General features: G+C 39.7%; 1 protein-coding gene across 1 annotated transcript in view; it reads left to right on the top strand.

The window, feature by feature from the left end:
* Shoc1 (shortage in chiasmata 1) overlaps positions 1-19,101 on the top strand; it is a 62,988-nt gene that overhangs the window by 25,661 nt on the left and 18,226 nt on the right. Inside the window, exons 9-19 of the mRNA XM_005362389.2 lie at positions 3,789-3,883; positions 5,150-5,392; positions 7,000-7,401; positions 9,966-10,082; positions 10,489-10,665; positions 11,281-11,385; positions 12,606-12,784; positions 14,265-14,337; positions 16,205-16,274; positions 17,591-17,769; positions 18,016-18,133. Coding sequence (XP_005362446.1) covers positions 3,789-3,883; positions 5,150-5,392; positions 7,000-7,401; positions 9,966-10,082; positions 10,489-10,665; positions 11,281-11,385; positions 12,606-12,784; positions 14,265-14,337; positions 16,205-16,274; positions 17,591-17,769; positions 18,016-18,133 — 1,758 coding nt within the window. The remainder of the gene's footprint in view (positions 1-3,788; positions 3,884-5,149; positions 5,393-6,999; positions 7,402-9,965; positions 10,083-10,488; positions 10,666-11,280; positions 11,386-12,605; positions 12,785-14,264; positions 14,338-16,204; positions 16,275-17,590; positions 17,770-18,015; positions 18,134-19,101) is intronic.

The raw sequence follows: 19,101 nt of genomic DNA, 5'->3' as shown, positions 1-19,101 counted from the left end.
AACTCACAGAGATCCGCCTGCCTCTGCCTCCCGAGTGTTGCGATTAAAGGCGTGCACCACCACTACCCAGCTAAAATAATTTTAAGTGAAATACTGAGTAATACTGTTGTACTTTTGGCTTAGTTGTAGTACCAACTACATGTAAGACCCATGTTAGATTTTGGAGAGATAAAAGGTAAAGTCGGGTTGAAAGAAGGTTGCATTTCCTTACTAACTGACATGGGAAACACATCTTCAAAATGCTTTATTAAAGGCAAAAATACTTGCTTTTCTTGGGCATGGCTGTCTGAAGCATTTCTTCCTATTTCCACTTCAGGATAAGTACCTATAATCTGAAGTGTATTATCAAAAAAAAAAAGCCTTGGTAAATTTCAAGAATTGACCCAATTCTCATTTTGTATCAAATAACACATATATTTTTGGCTTGTGTGGGTGAATTGTGTGGTTTAGATCTAAAATATTACTTTCAGTTATCCCATATTGTCAAGTCAGTATCTAGATATAGTAGCCATTGCCATCCTCATTTATGTTCCATATGAACTGAGAAACAGAACCTAATCAATTGTCCATTTCACTGGAGATGGGAGGTTTGGGAATGAGGGCTTGTAGCTCAGTAGTCCTCCCCTACCAGGGCCCAGGCTTTATAGCTCCTAATGAGCCGTAGTTGACATTAGCTCTCATACACATTCCTCCTTTCCCCTCTGCACTCCAAAACTATCACACAGGTTTTACTCATCTCCCTCAATACCTACCAAAATTTAGGAGCTTGATCTAAATTTAGGGCCTTGTCACTTCTGGGGAAAGTACGGTCAATAGGATTTTTGTGTAGTTCTGATTCTTAGCAACAGAGAGCCTAGAATTTCTATATATAATGGACTCAAGAATAGAAATTTACATAAAAATAATATTAACCAGGTGGTGGTCGTGCACATCTTTAGTCCTGGCACTCAAGAGGCAGAGGCAAGCAGATCTCTGTGAGTTTGAGGCCAAACTGGTCTACCGAGTGAGTACCAGGACAGCCAGGCTACATAGAGAAACCCTGTCTCAAAAATCCAAATATATATACATACATGTTTGCTATAATCGCTCTGTGAATATTAAACACAGTCATCTTACAATCAACACTGAAGGAGATAAAAGTGATCGTAATGATTACTCTTCCTGCTAACTAGATGTAGAATCACCTCGGAGACAGATGAAGCTCGCGCATGGGTGTGACTGAGGACGTGGCCTGAGGGCAGTAACTGAGTGGGAGGAAGGCCCACCTTGAATATAGATGGTGCCACCAAGGGCTTGGGCTCCTGACACAGCAAGAGGGGGAAAGAAGAGAGCAAAAAAGTACCAGAAAGTGCCTCTGCTTTCAGGTCATGAAGTGAGCAGCTGTCTTCTGCTCAGTGCTCCTGCCGCCATGATGTTTACCCAAGCTCATGGGACTAAGCTTAGGCTGAAGCCTCTGAGGCCATGAGCCAGGTTACACTGTTCACCCTTACTCTATTTCTATTCAGCATTTGGTTACAGTGATAGAGAAAATACCCAGTGTCAACTTCACACCTAGACATACCACTTTAAACCACACGCTCCATTCCTTGTCCCAATGCATTCAATCTGTCCTTTGAGTCCCAGAGTCTTAAGAGTTTTACATTGCCCAAAAGGCCAAATTAAGAATCTCAAGGAAATCTCTTACTTGAACTTCTGTAAAACCAAAAAGAAACTGACATATTGCCACTATGTGCAGCGGGGCAGAGTGAACACAGCAGGACCGAGAGAATATCCCCACTCTGAAATGGACGGAGAAGAGTATAGAAAGGAAGATGAAACCCAGAAGGAAACACAAAGTCCTGCAATTTTATGCCCAGCCTCTGAAGCATGGAGCGTTCTGATGTGTGCTCCAAGGGGCTTGGACAGCCTGACCTGCGTAACATTGCCGTTTGCAGCTCACACAACCCTATCTTTATTAACTAGGATTTCTATTACTGAGATGAGACATCATGACCAAAAGCATCCCAGGAGGCTTACACTTCACTTTACCATCCGTCATAGAAAGCAGTCGGGACAGGAACCCAAACAGAGCACGGCAGGAACGTGGGAGCAGGAGCAGAGGTCATGAGGGTGCTGCCCACTGGCTTGCTTATGGCTTGCTCAGACTGCTTTCTTATAGAACCCTGGGCAACCAGTCCAGAGATGGCACCACCCACTGTGAGTTGGTTTCTCCCCCATCAATCACAAATTAAGAAAATGCCCATCTTCACACTGATCTTATGAGGTATTTTCTTAACTGAGGTTACTCCTCTCTGATGACTTGAGCTTGTGTCAGGTTTTCAGAAGATTAGCCAGGACACTCCCTCTTGGGCTTACTCCACTCATTGCCTCCAGTTATCCTCAGCAGATGCTCCACATGCCCTGAGGTCTTCACTACAGCTTCAGCTTCACTAACAGCCTCATAGAGCTACTTGGAGGCTGACTGCAAGAAATCCAACCCTGTTTGTTATATTACCTGGCTTCCAGGTCTTCTTTTTAGAATGTGCCTGAAGCGTACATGACCCTATAGTAGCGTTTCTATTCTGTATGCCTGAAAATCCAGCATCATATAGCTGATGCCAGGGTCTGCTGCCAGTTAAAGCAGTAGTCAGGCCTCCTCAGACCATGGCTATAGTAGTGCCTGAGTAACTAGGCACTTAACACTAAGGGAGCCATTTCCCTGATGGCCCTATTGGAGCAAGGTGCCTCATCACTCTCTTCTCAAAGAGTTTTACACCTTAGAACCTGTGATGTCTGGCATTCGTCTAATACCTGAGATGCTGAGAGAATCGTGCTTATAGCTCCTATGAAGTGCCTAGCTTCTCTGTAGTGGCACTGATCTCTCTAACAGCCCCAACTTCATTATCTAGAAATTTATGCCAACCCCTTTCTAGCCATATTGCATGTTTTTTGCATCTTCTCGCTCCACGTTTTTATCCCAACTAGTAGTTATCAGTAATCAGTTTCTGCATTATTTATGTTTGTCCTCGCTATGTCCAAATATCTGTCAGAAACGGTTTAAATGAGGAAGGACTTACCTTGGTTCATGGTTTCAGAGGGTTTAATCCATAGTTGCTTGGCCCCATGTTCTTGGGCAACACATCGTTATAGAGGTAGGGGCATATGACAGGCAATAACTGTTCACCTCATGGCTGACAGAGAAACAGAAATAGGAAATATATTGCTCATTTGCTTTCTCCTTCCCTCCTTTTATCCTGCCATGGATTCCCAGCCGTGGACGGTACCACCCAGCCAGCCCTTGGCTCACGGAATGCCTTCACAGATACACCCTTGAGGTGCTTCACCCCTCAGTCTCTGAGGTGGCTCTGAATCCAGTCACATTACCGATGAAGACCAAGCATCACAACAATTTTTAGGCAAACAGGGCTAATTAAGGAATTTACTAATACCAAATCTTTCAGGGAAAGAAAGTATTAGAAATTTGGTTTATACAGCTGTACTTTAGTTTTATACATTTACAAAATAGAGTTCCTTTTTACTTGCGTTTACATGTAAAAAAACTTAGAAAAATACTCCTTTTAAAATTGTTATATAAGCCGGGCGGTGGTGGCGCACGCCTTTAATCCCAGCACTCGGGAGGCAGAGGCAGGCAGATCTCTGTAAATTCGAGGCCAGCCTGGTCTACAAGAGCTAGTTCGGGGACAGGCACTCTGTCTCGAAAAACCAAAATAAATAAACAAATAAAATAAAATTGTTATATAAAACAGCTAATACTATTGATGAGTTAAAGTTTGACTCTTCTTTTACAGTGATTTGCTTAGTGCTGGAGAATCGGCTAATAAATACTGTATGCTGTGGCCCTTGGGAAGCTGCAGGAACTCTTGGGTCTCATTCATGCCTACAGGTACAGAGTGCTTGCTACTGAATGGCAGCTACAATGCATAGGCAGAGGCATGCAGAAAGCATAAGTGTGACATAGTTTTCCTTGACTTCCGTAACGTGAAAGCCAGTTATCTTTTAGACGCTCATTAGAAAAACAATCTGGCTGGCTTTCTCATGGTCCTTATTTATGAAATAAAAGAAACCAGATAATCTAACACATATTTATGTGTATGTGTAAAGAATTTGTATTTTTGAGTCTGTAAATTGGTTGCAAAAGATATTCTACATAACTAATGTTAAAAGTAATGTTAAAGTTTTCCATTTTTCAAGCATTCCAAGAAGGATGGTTTAAAACCTTTAACAAAAGTTTGTAATGTAATAAAATAATTTTGAGTTGAATAATCCCCTCCAAGGCTACCTCTTTATACAATGAGAATAACAATGATGGTGGTGTCTGTTTTCTAAAACCATGGTTTTATATAAAGACGAATGCAGATACAGCAGCCTTAGTAAAAGTAGAAACCTGGAAACGGGGCTGGGCTATAGCTCAGTGATCCATGCACGGGTAGTAATACCCAAGGCTCTGGGTTTAATCCTCAGAACTGAAAAAATCCCCACCAGGAAACATTTCATGTGTCCATTGAATAGAGGAATGGATTGGCAAATTGTGGCATACATATAAAATGAAATATTACCAACTAATCCAAAGAAATGACCAGTGAGTACCAGGGACTAGCAATGACAGGAGGGTAATGCAGGAGAGAGGAGGATGTGGGCACATGAAGGCAGGTAGGAGGATCCTGTGCTGTTGAACTGTTAAGTGTAGTGAGTGTGATGAGATGCACAAATCCACATAGGTGGTAAAGCTGCATAGAACTGGTTGCACAGATACACACACACATGCGTGCACACACATACACACACACACACACGGGCGGGGTGTAATAGAAAAAACTAAGACAATATGAACAAAATTGATGGGCTGCTAAAGTGCCATTCTCCTAGTTGTGCAATTGTATGCAAGTGTAGTGTGTAATTATAGGAAATAGGAGAGGCCAGCCTGGTCTACGCAGTAAGTTTAAGGAGGAGGAAGAAGAAGAAGAAACGGTATGATTTCTATTGTTAATCTAACTTGGACTTGTACAAATATTATCATTTTGAAAACAAAGTACAGATATAGCCTCAAATTTCACCGTTTCCCAATGTGTGAAAATGTATTTCATTGGGAATATCCAATATGAATCTTTTTATTGTTTTTCATTTATTTTTCCCTGTGTTTGTTTTCAAGTTCCAAGATTTGAAGAGCCCAGCAGTCAATATTCTCTTGCAGATATGAGGACTATCTTTTCTATCAAAGGAGACAGCCTTGTGATTAACCCTGCAAAAACAAAGGGTTGGAGACAAGCAAGACGAAATCCAATAATGGCCGAAACTTTGGAGCATCTGAAGGCATATTTGTGTCACAGTGGTCTGTCTTCTAAGGAGGCTAAGCTGGAGATCTTTCTGCCTACAAAAGTGCTTCAGCTGGAGCGTAAGCACAGAATAGCACATACACTTGTGACCATTTCATAATGAGACGATGGTTACAATATGCTTCAGTTCTGCCAGTTTTGGCCTTCCTGGGCCCTTATGTCTGCTCAGAAAAATATGGCAGTTTAACTAGCTAATCCTAAAATCCTATTCTGCCTAAATGCTTCTGTCTAGTCATTTCTCTCTTTCTTTTTTTTCCTTTTTCTTTTCTTTTTTTTTTTTTTTTTTTTGACAAAGTTCTTCTGTGTAACCCTGACTATCCTGGAATTCACTCTGTAGACCAGACTGGCCTTGAACTCAGATCCGCCTGCCTCTGCCTCCTGAGTGCAGGGACTAAAGGTGTGTACCAACACTCCTGGCTTTGTGCCTAGATTCTTCAACTCAACATAGCACTGTGAGATTTGCCCATGCTATGTGTAGCACTAATTCATTTATTTTATTGATAAACACCAGAGTGCGATCATCTCCCCAGGATTTATTCCCCAATTTTTTAGTGTTGAGAATAAAATGCCTATGAGTGTTTTGTGCAGCAGTTCTTATGGGCATGGTGTGGTTTTTCTTGAGAGAATATACAGAAATAAAATTGCTTATTGTTATTTTAGGTATTAGAGGTATTTGTTTAATTTCACAAGAACTACTAAATTGTTTTTTAAAATGATTTCACCACTGTACATGCCTACTGATAATGTGTGAATTTCAGTTATATGGAAGCAGCTTTTCTAAAGGACATGTGTAATGTGCCATTGTGGCTTTATTCTGTGTTTCCCTAATGCCTAATAGTGATCAGTATCTTCACACGGTCAGTGACCAGATTTACTGTAGCAGAATTTACTATATGATTTAAAGTACAAGTGGGTCTTCATAAAGTCAGATGTGTACAGTCACCGCCACATACTGTTTTCAGGTCACGCATCAACCCCTCCCCCAAGTCCATAGCCATTCGCACTTCCTCTCTATTCCACCCAGCTGTGGTGTGACTGCTAAGCTCTGTCGGGAGATGCCTCTCTGAGACAGTCCGTATAAATAAAACTATCAAATTCTGGTCTGTTGTGGCTGGCATAGTTTATTTAACATCATGATTCATCTATATTGTAAGGTGTGTGTAATGCTCAAATTTTTGCCAACTTTTTATTTAGGTTTCTTTTAAAATGTTCATTCATAAGAATTAAAAAATGCATTTTGGATTCAGCTTTTGTCCAAGGCTGTGACTCATTATAACCTATTAGCAACAGCTTGACTGGAGTTCCTTCTTCACCTAACAATTAAACTCCTAATATGAAGAGATGGTTGCCAGGCAGTGGTGGGGCACGCTTTTAATCCCAGACTCAGGAGGCAGACACAGGTGGATCTCTGTGAGTTTGAGGCCAGCCTGGTCTATACAGTGAGTTCCAGGACAGCCAGACAGGGCAACACAAAGAAACCCTGTCTCAAAAAAGAAAGAAAAAGATGAAAAGCTTTTATGCTTTTTATTTAGAAGCAAAGATGTATTTTCCAAACAATAAACAAGTAATCCCTAAAGGTCAAATTATGTTAATAGGAAACTCTAACTAAAAGTTATTTATTTAAGCATAGAAATCATTTTGGTGTCTTTCATCTTCTCGTTTCCAGCCTGGCTAGAACATCAGAGTTGCCCCTTGCCCATCATGCCTGTGAGTGAGAAGTCTGCTAGTGTCCGCAGATTACATCCTCAGAAGAGACCGTCTCCTGAGAATGAAGTGCTGCATCAGATGCAGTCTGAGGAATGCGTCTCTGCTAAAAAAACAAAAAAGGAAGAAAATCCCAAGAGTGACCAAGAGCTAGCGGCTAGAACAGTGCAGAAGTCAGACAACAGTCACGTTGGACTTGCTGACTCTGGGCCCTCTGTTGAGTCAGCTTCCTCTTCACAGATCAAGGCATCTTACTATAAAAAGCAGCACGACTTGGATCTTTTGAGCGAGTTCATTACTCTGAGAAGTAAATACAAGCCTTTCACTTCAGATGCTGAAGTCACAGACCATGACCAAAACAGTGGTGGGTAACTCAGTACGATTTTGGTATAAACACGTAGCCTCTAGGACTAGGCACTGTCTGTTATACAATGCAAGAAAATAAAAACTCTTCTAGAGAAATTGTGTAGTTTTTCATAGACAAGGAAAATGCCATTGACACTTCTTATAAATAAAGATTGATATGTAAATATAGACTTAGATATGGCTATAAATATGCTTTCAAAGATTAAAAGGCATGTTTTAATTTGCCACAAAGCTATGAATTAAAACTTGCTTTGTATAACTTGGGTATATAAGCTTAGTATTCCTAACTTGATCATGCTCTCATGCTTTTTTTCTATTAACTTACAACCCTTTGTCAGTATTTTTAAAGATAGTTTTATTAATTCTTCGAGAATTTCAAACGTTTTCTTTTTAACGTTACCATTTCTTCCATCCCCATCTCCAGCCATATCTACCCTCCGTTTCATACCCATCCAACTTTCTGTCCTCATTTTGAAAAGGTTTCTTTATTTTCTTTTCTTTTATGTATGTGGGTGTTTTGCTTGCAAATATGCATTGCACTGCATGTGTGTGTGGTGCCCATGGGAGCTAGAAGAGGATGTTGGAGCTCCTGGAACTGGAGTTAGAAACAATTTTGAGCTGCCATTTGCATGCTGGCAACTGAACCTGGGTTAGCTCTGCAAGAGCAGTCAGTGCTCTTAATCTCTGGGCCACCTCTCCAGACCCATCGAGTCCCATCAGTGCTCCCTGTATGCGGTCAAGTAGTGGCCATCCACTGGAGTGTGTTAGACCTGCCACGGGCTGCGCTCTTCCAGCAGCTCTCAGCTCTTCAGCTAGGGGGTTAGCTACATATTTTAACACATTTTAATATGTACTTACACATTTTCTCTTTTAATTGCTCATTAATCTTTCTAATATCAGAGTTTCTATTTGAGTTTGAGTTTATTGTCATTTATGTCCTGCTTCTAACCACATCAAAAGTGTATAATATATCATATCATTTCACTTCTAGTTTAAAAAAATGGAACTCTAGAATAATTTTTCTTATTCCAGACAGGGTCTCACTATGTAGCTCTGGATATTCCGAAACTCACTATGTAGTCCAGACTGACCTCAAACACACGAAGATCCTCCAACCTCTCCCTCCCAAGTGCTTTGATTAAAGGTGTGCATCGCTACACCTTGTGCTTTGTAGAATAATTTTGATAGACTTTACCTTGATGAAATTGATTTTAAAAAAGTGTTTATGTTGCTTAGAGCATGATTGGGTCTTGCAGTCCTATGTTCTATCTGTGGGGACAAGGTTTGGTTCTTGGTGTCATGGCAGTTATGTGTAGTTTCCCAAAAGTGTGACAGCCAAGGATAAATGTGCTGAAGCTCATTCCTGGGTGTACAGTAAGGGAATGAACTTCCCCAAGAAGGAAGTATTCTCAGCTTCTCTTATGTCATGACTCTTTCTCCTGATGAGTTTCTCCTGCCCAGCTTAGGTGAGGACTGGGTGGGTAGTTGCCTCATTCGGGTATTTACCTACCAAGCCCACTTGTCTCTCAAATAAAGCCCTATTCTCCAACTTAGCTTTTATTAGCAATAAAGGTAATATAATATTCTTGCTTTATTTTATGGTTGATCAGGGACAAGAAATGTTATTACTTATTAGCTTTCTCAAAAGTTTCAATAATTAATATTGCTTGACTGTATCTATTTAGATCACTTAAAATTAACTGGCAGTATTACTTCAAGATGACATAATCTAATTTGAATATTCTCCAAATTACACTTGGGGTTCTTTATTTTTATTTAAGGCAAGATCTTTCTGTGATGTCTGGCCTCAAATTTGTAATCCTTCTGCCTTAGCCCTCCAAGTGCAGGAATTATAGGCATAGCCACCATATCCAATTTAATTATCATACTTTTAACCTCACATATTCAAGTACATCAGGTTGGTAATGCAGTTTAAAAATATCCTATAATTATATTATCTGTGGGTAACATTAGTATTTAGTTAAAATAGCTGTATGTACAGATATGAATCCTCTATAATACCTAAGAAAAGAAAAAGCCTAGCATTTACTAAACACTGTATCAGGTACTGAGCTGCATATTAAAGGAGGGGTGGTTTTTTGGCCTGGAAGTAAGGTAGGCAGCTCTGGAAGACTTGGTGTGGATGATGGCAGAGCTGAAAGGTCAGTGGTGGGAAACTGGTGTGCATGGGAGAGGAGAGAGACGTTAGGCTTGAAACAAGGGAGACGCCTAAAGACAGTGAGCTGGAGTGCTGCCATCCTGTCTGTCAGGAACTGGACGGTGTTTGGCCCCTGTACCGAAGGTAGGCATTCTAGCCTGTATTTACATCTGAGGACACCCAGGCTGCTGTCAGGACTGGGTTTGAGCTCCGTCCAGATGCCAAAGCTTTCCCACTTCCGTCATCCACCTCACTACTGAGCACAGTGGCAGGGTCACTATCTGGGTAATTTGTTTAACTTAGACTCCATGAAGAAATTTAGCAACTATGATACTGAACACTGTGTTAAAGTAAGGCAGCATAATTTATCCTGAACAATTTAATGTTTTTGCTAGAATTTCAAGATAAAGAAAAGTGTTCTTTAACTCTTCAAGAAGAAAGTCCCGTTGTTTCTAATAACAGAACTGCAGAGGAAAGAAGTCAGGAGAGAGCAGATGATGTCATTGAGATTCAAGCATCAGGTATGCAGCCTGCTTTCAAGATTGTTCTAGTTTGCTTGTTTTGGAAGTTTCCAAAACAAGATTTGTAGAATATACCTTATTCTCCATGTAATTGTCTTTATTTGTTTCAGAAACTTAATTCTGTTTCTACTTCCAAGTTACTTCCAGACATGGATGCCTGTCCACTGCCTGTCTTTCTCCCATCGTCGTACTCCAGCCCACTAACTGCTGTTTCTTCCTTCACTGAAACTGGACCACTTTCTGCATCCATGTAAGAAGACCAAGCTGCAGGAGTCCTCACTCTCTTCTTCCATGTTCGGGAAATGAGTTATTAATGATCTATTTTCTCACCCATTGTCAGGGATGTTATCAAAAACAGCACTGCGCCCTTTCCACAGACACTAATTTCGGTGCTGTTATTTTTCAGACACCCAGTGCCAAGCATACTGCCTCCTAGAAGCAGCAGCAACTCCTGTCTTAAAGAAGCTTGTTTGCCTCTGCACTTACCCTGCTGCTAATTGGAAATTTGCCACTGTCATTTTTGACCAAACAAGATTCTTCTTAAAGGAACAAGAAAAACTAGTAAATGATGCTGTTCACCAAGGTGAGCACAAATCAGATTCAGACCACCTGGATGAATTTATACACAACTGTAGCTGCAGATAGACCTGAATGAGACTGTGACTGTACTTTAGCATGTAGTACAAGATTCTCAGTGGATCTCCTAGTTGATATGTATTACTTAATAGATCTCCATTGCAAAAAGGGAAGTTAACACCGTAAACATTCACATTGGTACTAGTACGTGGACCTGCTCAGACCATGCCCAAAGAAGATTGCAAAAACAAAATCCAAAGGATAAAATTATTTCCAGTGATTTTAACTGCGTCCCATAATGAAACACAAGATTTGTATATGAAATATATAAATATACATTTTTTATAATGAAAATTGTTTGCCAGAAGGGGATGAGCTGGGTGGTTATCTGTCTGGGTTCAGTGCTATCTTGAGCATCACTTGTCCTCACTAAATCTGTGCCCTAATCTGAAATGAGGCTCACAGTAGTCCTGATAGGATTATTAGAGAGTCAATGAACTAACCTGCTTATGCACAGCCTAACAACAGTAAGCACTTGCTAATAGATAATAGCTGTTATTATTAAGCAGATTGATACATATTCTAAAACTCTAATGTGTTAACTATGCTTTTGCTTATATAGGTGAAAATGCTGACAGAGAAATAACATTCAGGCATGCTGCTCTCTTACATCTCCTGGTGACAATGAGAGATGTCCTTTTAACATGCAGCTTGGATACAGCATTAGGTTGGTAGAGAATTTTTTATTTTTACTTTCTTCTTGTTGGATAATCTATCTGAAATAATTTACTTTTCTGAAAAAGATATACTTCTTGAAAAATTATGTCACCTTCTCACCTATCACACTGATCAACATTTTATCATAATTATTAATGAAATATATACACACATATGGTGTATATTATATACATTTCAGTGCTAAGGATCAAACTCAGGGCCCCTTAATACGTCTACCACTAGCAAGACTCTCAACCCAAACTGTAGTATTACAATGCTGCTTGCTCACGCTTCTCATTGGCTAGCTCTTACATCTTAAATCAACCCATTCCTATTATTTTATATTTACCACGAGGCTTGTGGTTTGCCAGTATTGGCATGAAGGCATCTTTCTCCTCTGGTGGCTACATGGTGTCTCATTGACTTGGCCTACTCTCTCTTCCTCTATCTGCTTGGAATTCCCGCCTTGCCCTATTCTGCACTGCAATAAGCCCAAAGTAGTTTCTTTATTAACCAATGGTATTCACAGCATACAGAGGGGAATCCCATGTCAGAAAAGAAAAAGAAAACAGTATTACCCAGCATGTGTATGTATCAAAATATAGTATTCCATAAGCATGTACAGTTTTAATAGAATTTATGTATGGAGTATAAATTTAAATTAAAACACCAACGAATTTTATTAAAATAAGAATAGGACTAAATGAAAAATATTATCTGTCACTGTTTTGTTTTCATTTTGCTTATTTTGTTTTCATTTTCTGTGTTTGGGTGTTTTGCATTGCCTGTGGAGACCAGAAGAGACGTCAGATCCTCTAAACTAAGCTAAAGTTACATTCAGTTGTTGTCTGTCATGCAGGTGCTGAGAACTGAGCCTCCATTGTCTGGAAAAACAGCCTTTGCTCTTAACCATTGAGACTTTTCTCCAGATCCATTAACTGCTCGCTTAAGTATGTTGCTTAGCCAGGCATGGTGGTGCACACCTTTAATCCCAGCACTCAGTAGGCAGAGGCAGGAGGATCGTTGTGCATTCTAGGCCAGCCTGGTCTCCATAGTGAGTTACAGGACAACTTGTTCTACGTGATGAGTTCTAGGATGGCCATGGCTACATAGAGAGTCCCTGTCTTTAAAAAAACAAAAATATTTATTTTCTTTTAGTGTTTTTTTGTCATGGAGTTATACTCAAAACATTAAAGAACTTAATATTTCCCCCCAATTTTTCTTTAACAGGATATATGTCAAATGCAAAGGATATCTACAAAAGCATGTTAGACTCCTGCTTGGATAACATTTGGAGACAGCTGAAAATTTTACAGTTTATTAAGGAAAAAAGGCCTAAAACCAACTATAAGATCGAAGAATTGCAATGTCAGATACTAAGCAGGTTGCAAAGTCAACAACAGATTAAGGTAGGGTATTGAGCTAAAGAAGATAAAGTAATTAGTATAAATAAGGGTGATGTAACATGATTTTATGCATTTAACTTTGAAGTTATAAATAGGCTATGTCTGGCCCTTGACAGTTCCCTCCTTAAGTAAGATAACGGTAGTCTCAGATGCGGAGAAAGGGGGATTCATGTCATTATTCATTGCCTTCCAATTTAAAATGCTTTAATTTCTGATATAAAGTGTTATCATGGATTGGTTCTCCCTGCCTGATATTTGTATAAGATCATGGAAATCCACAACATAACATAATTACAATAATCTATTTTGGGGTAGTGATCTAGAATTTCATCTGACATGATATTATAAAAAATACCTTATGCCCGGGCAGTGGTGGCACACACCTTTAATCCCAGCATTCGGGAGGCAGAGGCAGGTGGATCTCTGAGTTTGAGGCCAGTCTGGTCTACAAGAACTAGTTCAAGGACAGACTCCAAAGCTACAGAGAAACCCTGTCTTGACAAACCTAAAAAACAAACAAAAAAAACTTATGTATTTATTTTCTCACCACCCTAAATCATTTATGTGAGAACTGAATTAATGAAGGTTTAAGGCAAAATACCTCTCTAAACTTAATCTAGCAAAAAGGCATCCCAAGTGGTCACAGTGAGTCTGAATACAAATTCATATGACTTTCCTAGGTCCTTCAGTCAAATCAACACATGAGAAATTTACATTTGCATCTGAGGCTCTGCTCCCTTCCAGAAGAGAAACCGCAGGCTGAGGAGGAGAGTGCAGCAGCTCCTCCTTTTCTCCAATAATTTCAGACTTGTGGGGGTTGAAATTAACAGTAAAACAGCAGGCTGAGACAATTGTACATCAATGTTAGAGACAGGAATGCGAAGGCACTGCCCCAAACACTTCCCTCATTGATGTCTGATGCTACCAGAATTTAGAATAAGAGTGTTTTCTTTGGCCGGGCGATGGTGGCACACGCCTTTAATCCCAGCACTCAGGAGGCAGAGGCAGGCGGATCTCTGTGAGTTTGAGACCAGCCTGGTCTACAAGAGCTAGTTCCAGGACAGGCTCCAAAGCCACAGAGAAACCCTGTCTCGAAAAACCAAAAAAAAAAAAAAAAAAAAAAAAAAAAAGAGAGAGTGTTTTCTTTGTAAACTGTGTGTTCCCTTTTTGTTTGTAAGACAGGGTTTTCTGTGCCTCAGAGGCTGGCTGGCCTTGACCTCCAGGCCCTCCTGCCCAGGCAGGCCTCCTTAGTGCTGGGTTCACAGGCTACTGCAGTGCAGGTGGTAACTCCGCTCTCATCGTCATGACTTTTATCTGACCAGTTAAATTTGCTAGTTTATCACTGTAGCAAAACAGCAGTGAATACCTCAGAGTAGAGCACTTGCTAGCATGGGTGAGGCCCGAGGTTTGACCTCCAGTACTCCCCCCCAAAAAAAGAGAAGAATAATTCAGCAGTACATGTGGAATTCTTGTTTTTGTCTAGGTACTGATTATAATAAGAATGGACTCAAATGGAGAAAAGCATTTGCTTATTAAGACCCTTAAGAAAATAGAAGGTAGGCACATTTCACTTATGCTTCATTTAGTAAGTGTTTTAAGTTATACAGATATATTTATTTAACTTTTATTGACAGTGAAAACCATAAATTTATGTTCTCAAAGTCTAGGACTCAGTGGAGTTTTACCAATAGTTCAATCTCCAGTTGCCCAAACTTTCATCAGTTATTGAACTGATTCTTAAATCAGTTCTTAAATCAGTGTAATAAGTCTGCAATATATCTACAGTGTACTTAGAATTTTATTAAGAATTGACCTGTTTTGTAGATTACTTCCTAGTTGCTATATTGATACTCAGTTTCATAAACAAAGAAAAAGTTCATAAAGATTATGTAGCATACTAGCTGTTATAGGTCATAGTTAAGGAGGTAGTAACTACCCAGTTTTCTCATTCCAGTGTGGACTTCATCTCTGCTCTCTGATACCCACTCCGTCGGTCCTTCCTACTCTGAGCTTTGGAGCCCACTGCTTACATGCAGATTCTGTCACACTATAGCTGGAACATGGCTTTCTCCCTCAAGCCATTGCCTCCTCTGTAACCCTCTGTTGAAATAGGAGCAGCTGGGCTGCGTCCCTGGCACCCGGCCGCCCACATGGCTAGCTTATGCCCCAAAATAATTACATGGAAACTGTATTCTTTTAAACACTGCCTGGCCCATTAGTTCCAGCCTCTTACTGGCTAGCTCTTACATATCGATCTAACCCATTTCTAATATCCCTGTAACACCACGAGGTGTCTTACCAGGGAAGATCTTAACCTGCGTCTGTGTCCGGTAGGAGAATCATGGCTACTCCTTGACTCAGCTTCTTTCTCCCAGCATTCTGTTCTGTTCACTCCGCCTACCTAATTTTATGTCCTATTAAAGGGCCAAGGCAGTCTCTTTATTTAATCAATGAAATTAACACAAGCCAGAAGACTCTCCCCCATCAGCCCTCTCTTAGGGAAGCTGATTGTTTTCCTTTAACACTTTTTTATTTGTGTGTATGAATGTGAACTCCTACCTACATGATGGAAGGAGAGAACTAACACCTTCACATTACTTTCCCTGACCTACACACACAAACACACACGCTATAAATAAATCAGGACCGGGCTGCACAGTATTAGCACGCGATGTGGAGGTGAGCAGCTTCAGGCTGACCCAGCTGCCTTTGACACTTGCTGTCTTATTTCAGTGTTGTCTACTGACACAAAAATCTTATTACACAACTGGAAATGTTTGAATCTTTCAGAGACAACTATCCTGAGCCAGGAGCTAGCTGAATGTATTTCACAATGAAATAGATTCCCTTGCTGATTTTGTTATGTATTTACATTTTTGGCTAGAGAAAGAATAATATGATTTGGGGCAAAATAAGATTAAATACACAACTAATGAGTGTTTAATATGGCTGTTTTAAAATTAAATGTTTGACTGTTTCTGTTGGCATAAAAAATTAAATTGCCGGGGCTGGAGAGATGGCTCAGTGGTTAAGAGCACTGACTGCTCTTCCAGAAGTCCTGAGTTCAATTCCCAGCAACCACATGGTGGCTCACAGCCATCTATAATGAAACCTGGTGCCCCCTTCTGGCTTGCGGGCACACATGAAAGGAATGCTGTACACATAATAAATAAATAAATATTTTTAAAAAATTAAATTGCCATGATCTTTATATATACATATCAGAAATATTGCTTATGTTACAAGCTTTCTAATAAACTAGACTTAGAAATGTAATCTGCAAAATCATATTTCAAGTACTGTTCATGCCTATAGAATTTCAGTTCATTTTTATGGGAGTGAAAGTTGTGACACTGGAAAAAGTATTTAAACAAAACTAAAAAAAAAATTTTTTTGAAAGATAACTCCCTTTTTTCTTAACAGGTTTAACAGTGACTGTTTTACATTCAAATGAGAGAAAAAATTTTCTGGAAACTACCGGTGTTATCAAAGGGTAAGATTATGTGTTTTAATCTACGACATAGTTCCACAGGAAAGGGAGAGCTAGTTTGGGCTGTGCTTGTAGCCCTCGGCCTAGGAGTGGCCTTGGGAAGATGATCCTCCCATAGTTCTGGTTAAGAAAAGCTGAAGTCCATGGCTTTACTCTCTTCGTGGAAAAGGCCATAGAACACTAACTCACAGCATAACCATGTCTGTTTAATAAAATTAGATTCCAAGAATTTAGTTCAGTCTTATTTTAATATTACAAAATTATCATCATCATTGTTGTTGGACTAGAAATAGGCGTTGGTGGTACACACCTTTAATCCCAGCACTCAGGAGGCAGAGGCAGGCAGATCTCTGAGTTGGAGGCCACCTGGTCTACAGAGTGTGTTCCAGGACAGCCAGGGCTACCCAGAGAAATCCTGTCTCAAAATATAAATAAAAAAGGAAGAAAGAAAAAAGAAATATTCTTTAAAACAACCTTGTTTTCTTCAGTTTCTCCATTTTCTTTCTTCCTGGGGAAGACCTGCTTATAATAGACCAAGCATTGGGTTCTTGAGTGCCTTTATTTTGTCTCGTTTTACATAGAAATTATTTCTAATATTGGAATACAAATAATGAAAAGAAATATAAATACAATAGAAGCCCATAAGCACTAGGTATGAACACTTTAACCTTCCGGACTGATCTGGATGGAAAGGAGCAGCAGAGGGTTGGTTATGGTAGGCACTGGAGCACATAGGATGGGAGAAGATCACACTGGCACTGCTGTGCCCGTTGTTTATTGTGTTCATTAAACACTTAGGAAGCCCATGGAGAAGAGACAGCTCCATCCTACTACATAGAGTCTTAGAATAAAGACTTGACATTGGTGAGGTGAGGCAAGTTTTCATGTTGATATCCATTATTGATGATACTCAGGTAATAAGATCAGAGTTACATTTGGGATATGACCATACAAAATTTATATTCTGGTATTTTTCTAAGTATGATTATCTGAGAGAAAAATAAAATGAAAGCCAGGCATGGCGTGGTGGTGCACTCCTTTAGTCCCTACACAGGAGGCAGAGGAGGTTGGATCTCTGTGAATTCGAGGCCAGCCTGGTTCCAGACAGTCATGGCTACATAGAGAGACTCAAAAAGCATAAACAGAGCTGGAAGGATGGCTTCGCCGTTAGACTAGGCTCACACACACACACACACACACACACACACACACACACACAGAGGGGGGGGGCAAACCATAAACATCTGTACCCGTCCGTCCAGCTCCAGCTAAAGAATAACACGTGTGATTCCATTGTCCTCACCTTCTTTTCTCTTCAGCACGAGTTCCTGTGTGGTGGTGCATAACCACCACATCGGAGCAGATTTCCCCTGGAGCAGCTTCTCCCTTGTGCTGGAGTACAATCACGTGGGCCACTCTTGCTGGGCCAAGCACTGCCAGCAGTTGAATATACCGTTCCTGGCCTTTAAAGTCGTCCTTCCAGACACAGTGCTGAAGAGTAAGGAGATAAGCCGGGATCCTGGTCTCTGTTAGAGTAGAGTTGCTCTGTTTGAAGAAATAATTTGCTATTTATAAAATAAGTTTTCTACTTATATAGTTTATAATATACAGCTTATATATAGTTTGTAAACTATATAATACAGTTTATATAGTTTCCTTAACATACACATGCATTACTTCTGTTTAATAAAAGGAGGAAGCTGAGGTAGAAGAAAATGTAAACATTTACAATTCTCTTATTTAGGAGTCACCTTGCTGGATAGATTTGGAGGGTTTCTCTTGGACATTCAGGTGCCATACGTATTTTTTGCATCTGAAGGTCTGCTTAATATCCCAGAAATACTCCGGCTGCTGGAATCTGGGTAAGCCGTGCTTTTTAGTTGTTGGTCTCAGCAACCTCAGCATGTATGTGTGTGTTCCGATTAGTTAATAGTGCATGCTATACCTTATCTTCCTGATCCAGACTAGAATATTACAAGATCATCTTTCCAAAGAGCATGTCAATTTATATTTCTAATTCCTAAACTATAACTATTGAAGAATATTTTTACGATAATTACTAATTTTATGTCCAAAATGACATTTAATTTTTTCTTAATTTGCATTTTATTTAAATTTCTTTTGTTACCAGCACATACATTCATCTTGTAAGTTCTTTTTCTGTGAATTACATATTCAAACATTTGAGTCATTTGCAATATTCAAAAAGAGAACTTTTTCTAAAAATAAAAAAGGAGCATAGAAAACAGGACTATGAAGTTCTAAATGAATGGTTGGGTTTTCAGGTTAGTAGTTTTAAGGTTATGCCATCATTGAATGTTTTAAATTAAAAAATACTGTGTACACAGGAATGTTGAAGTGCACATCAATGAAGAAAAATTGGATTATTGCTTCAGATAAAATCCAAATCAACATTCTATGCTTTTGTTTTTGGATTGAAAGGCTATAGGGCACTCATAAAAACTGTTAGCTCATTAAAGTAGTTAAAGTGTAGGCAGAGACCTGGGTTGTAGCTCAGTCACGTGTACTTAGTATGTGTTGTGTGGTCACTGAGTATTCGTGAGGCCCAGAAACAGCTTGACCCCGAAGAGTGAGTCAGTATAAAAAAAGGAGAAAATTCCGATAAATGGGGAATCTTACAGTCTTTGGACATGATAGTTTAATTTATGAGTTCCTGCTAAAGAACTAGGATAGATGGGTGAAAACATGTGTATGCCAGTATATATACTGATATCCAGCACGATTACTGAGACAGCATATACTTTTTAAAAGATTGTCATTGTAAAGAGAGAGAGAGAGAGAGAGAGAGAGAGAGAGAGAGAGAGAGAGA

This window comes from Microtus ochrogaster, linkage group LG5 (assembly GCF_000317375.1).
Source record: "Microtus ochrogaster isolate Prairie Vole_2 linkage group LG5, MicOch1.0, whole genome shotgun sequence".
Lineage (NCBI taxonomy): Eukaryota > Metazoa > Chordata > Mammalia > Rodentia > Cricetidae > Microtus > Microtus ochrogaster.
This window is presented reverse-complemented; position numbering and strand designations above follow the sequence as displayed.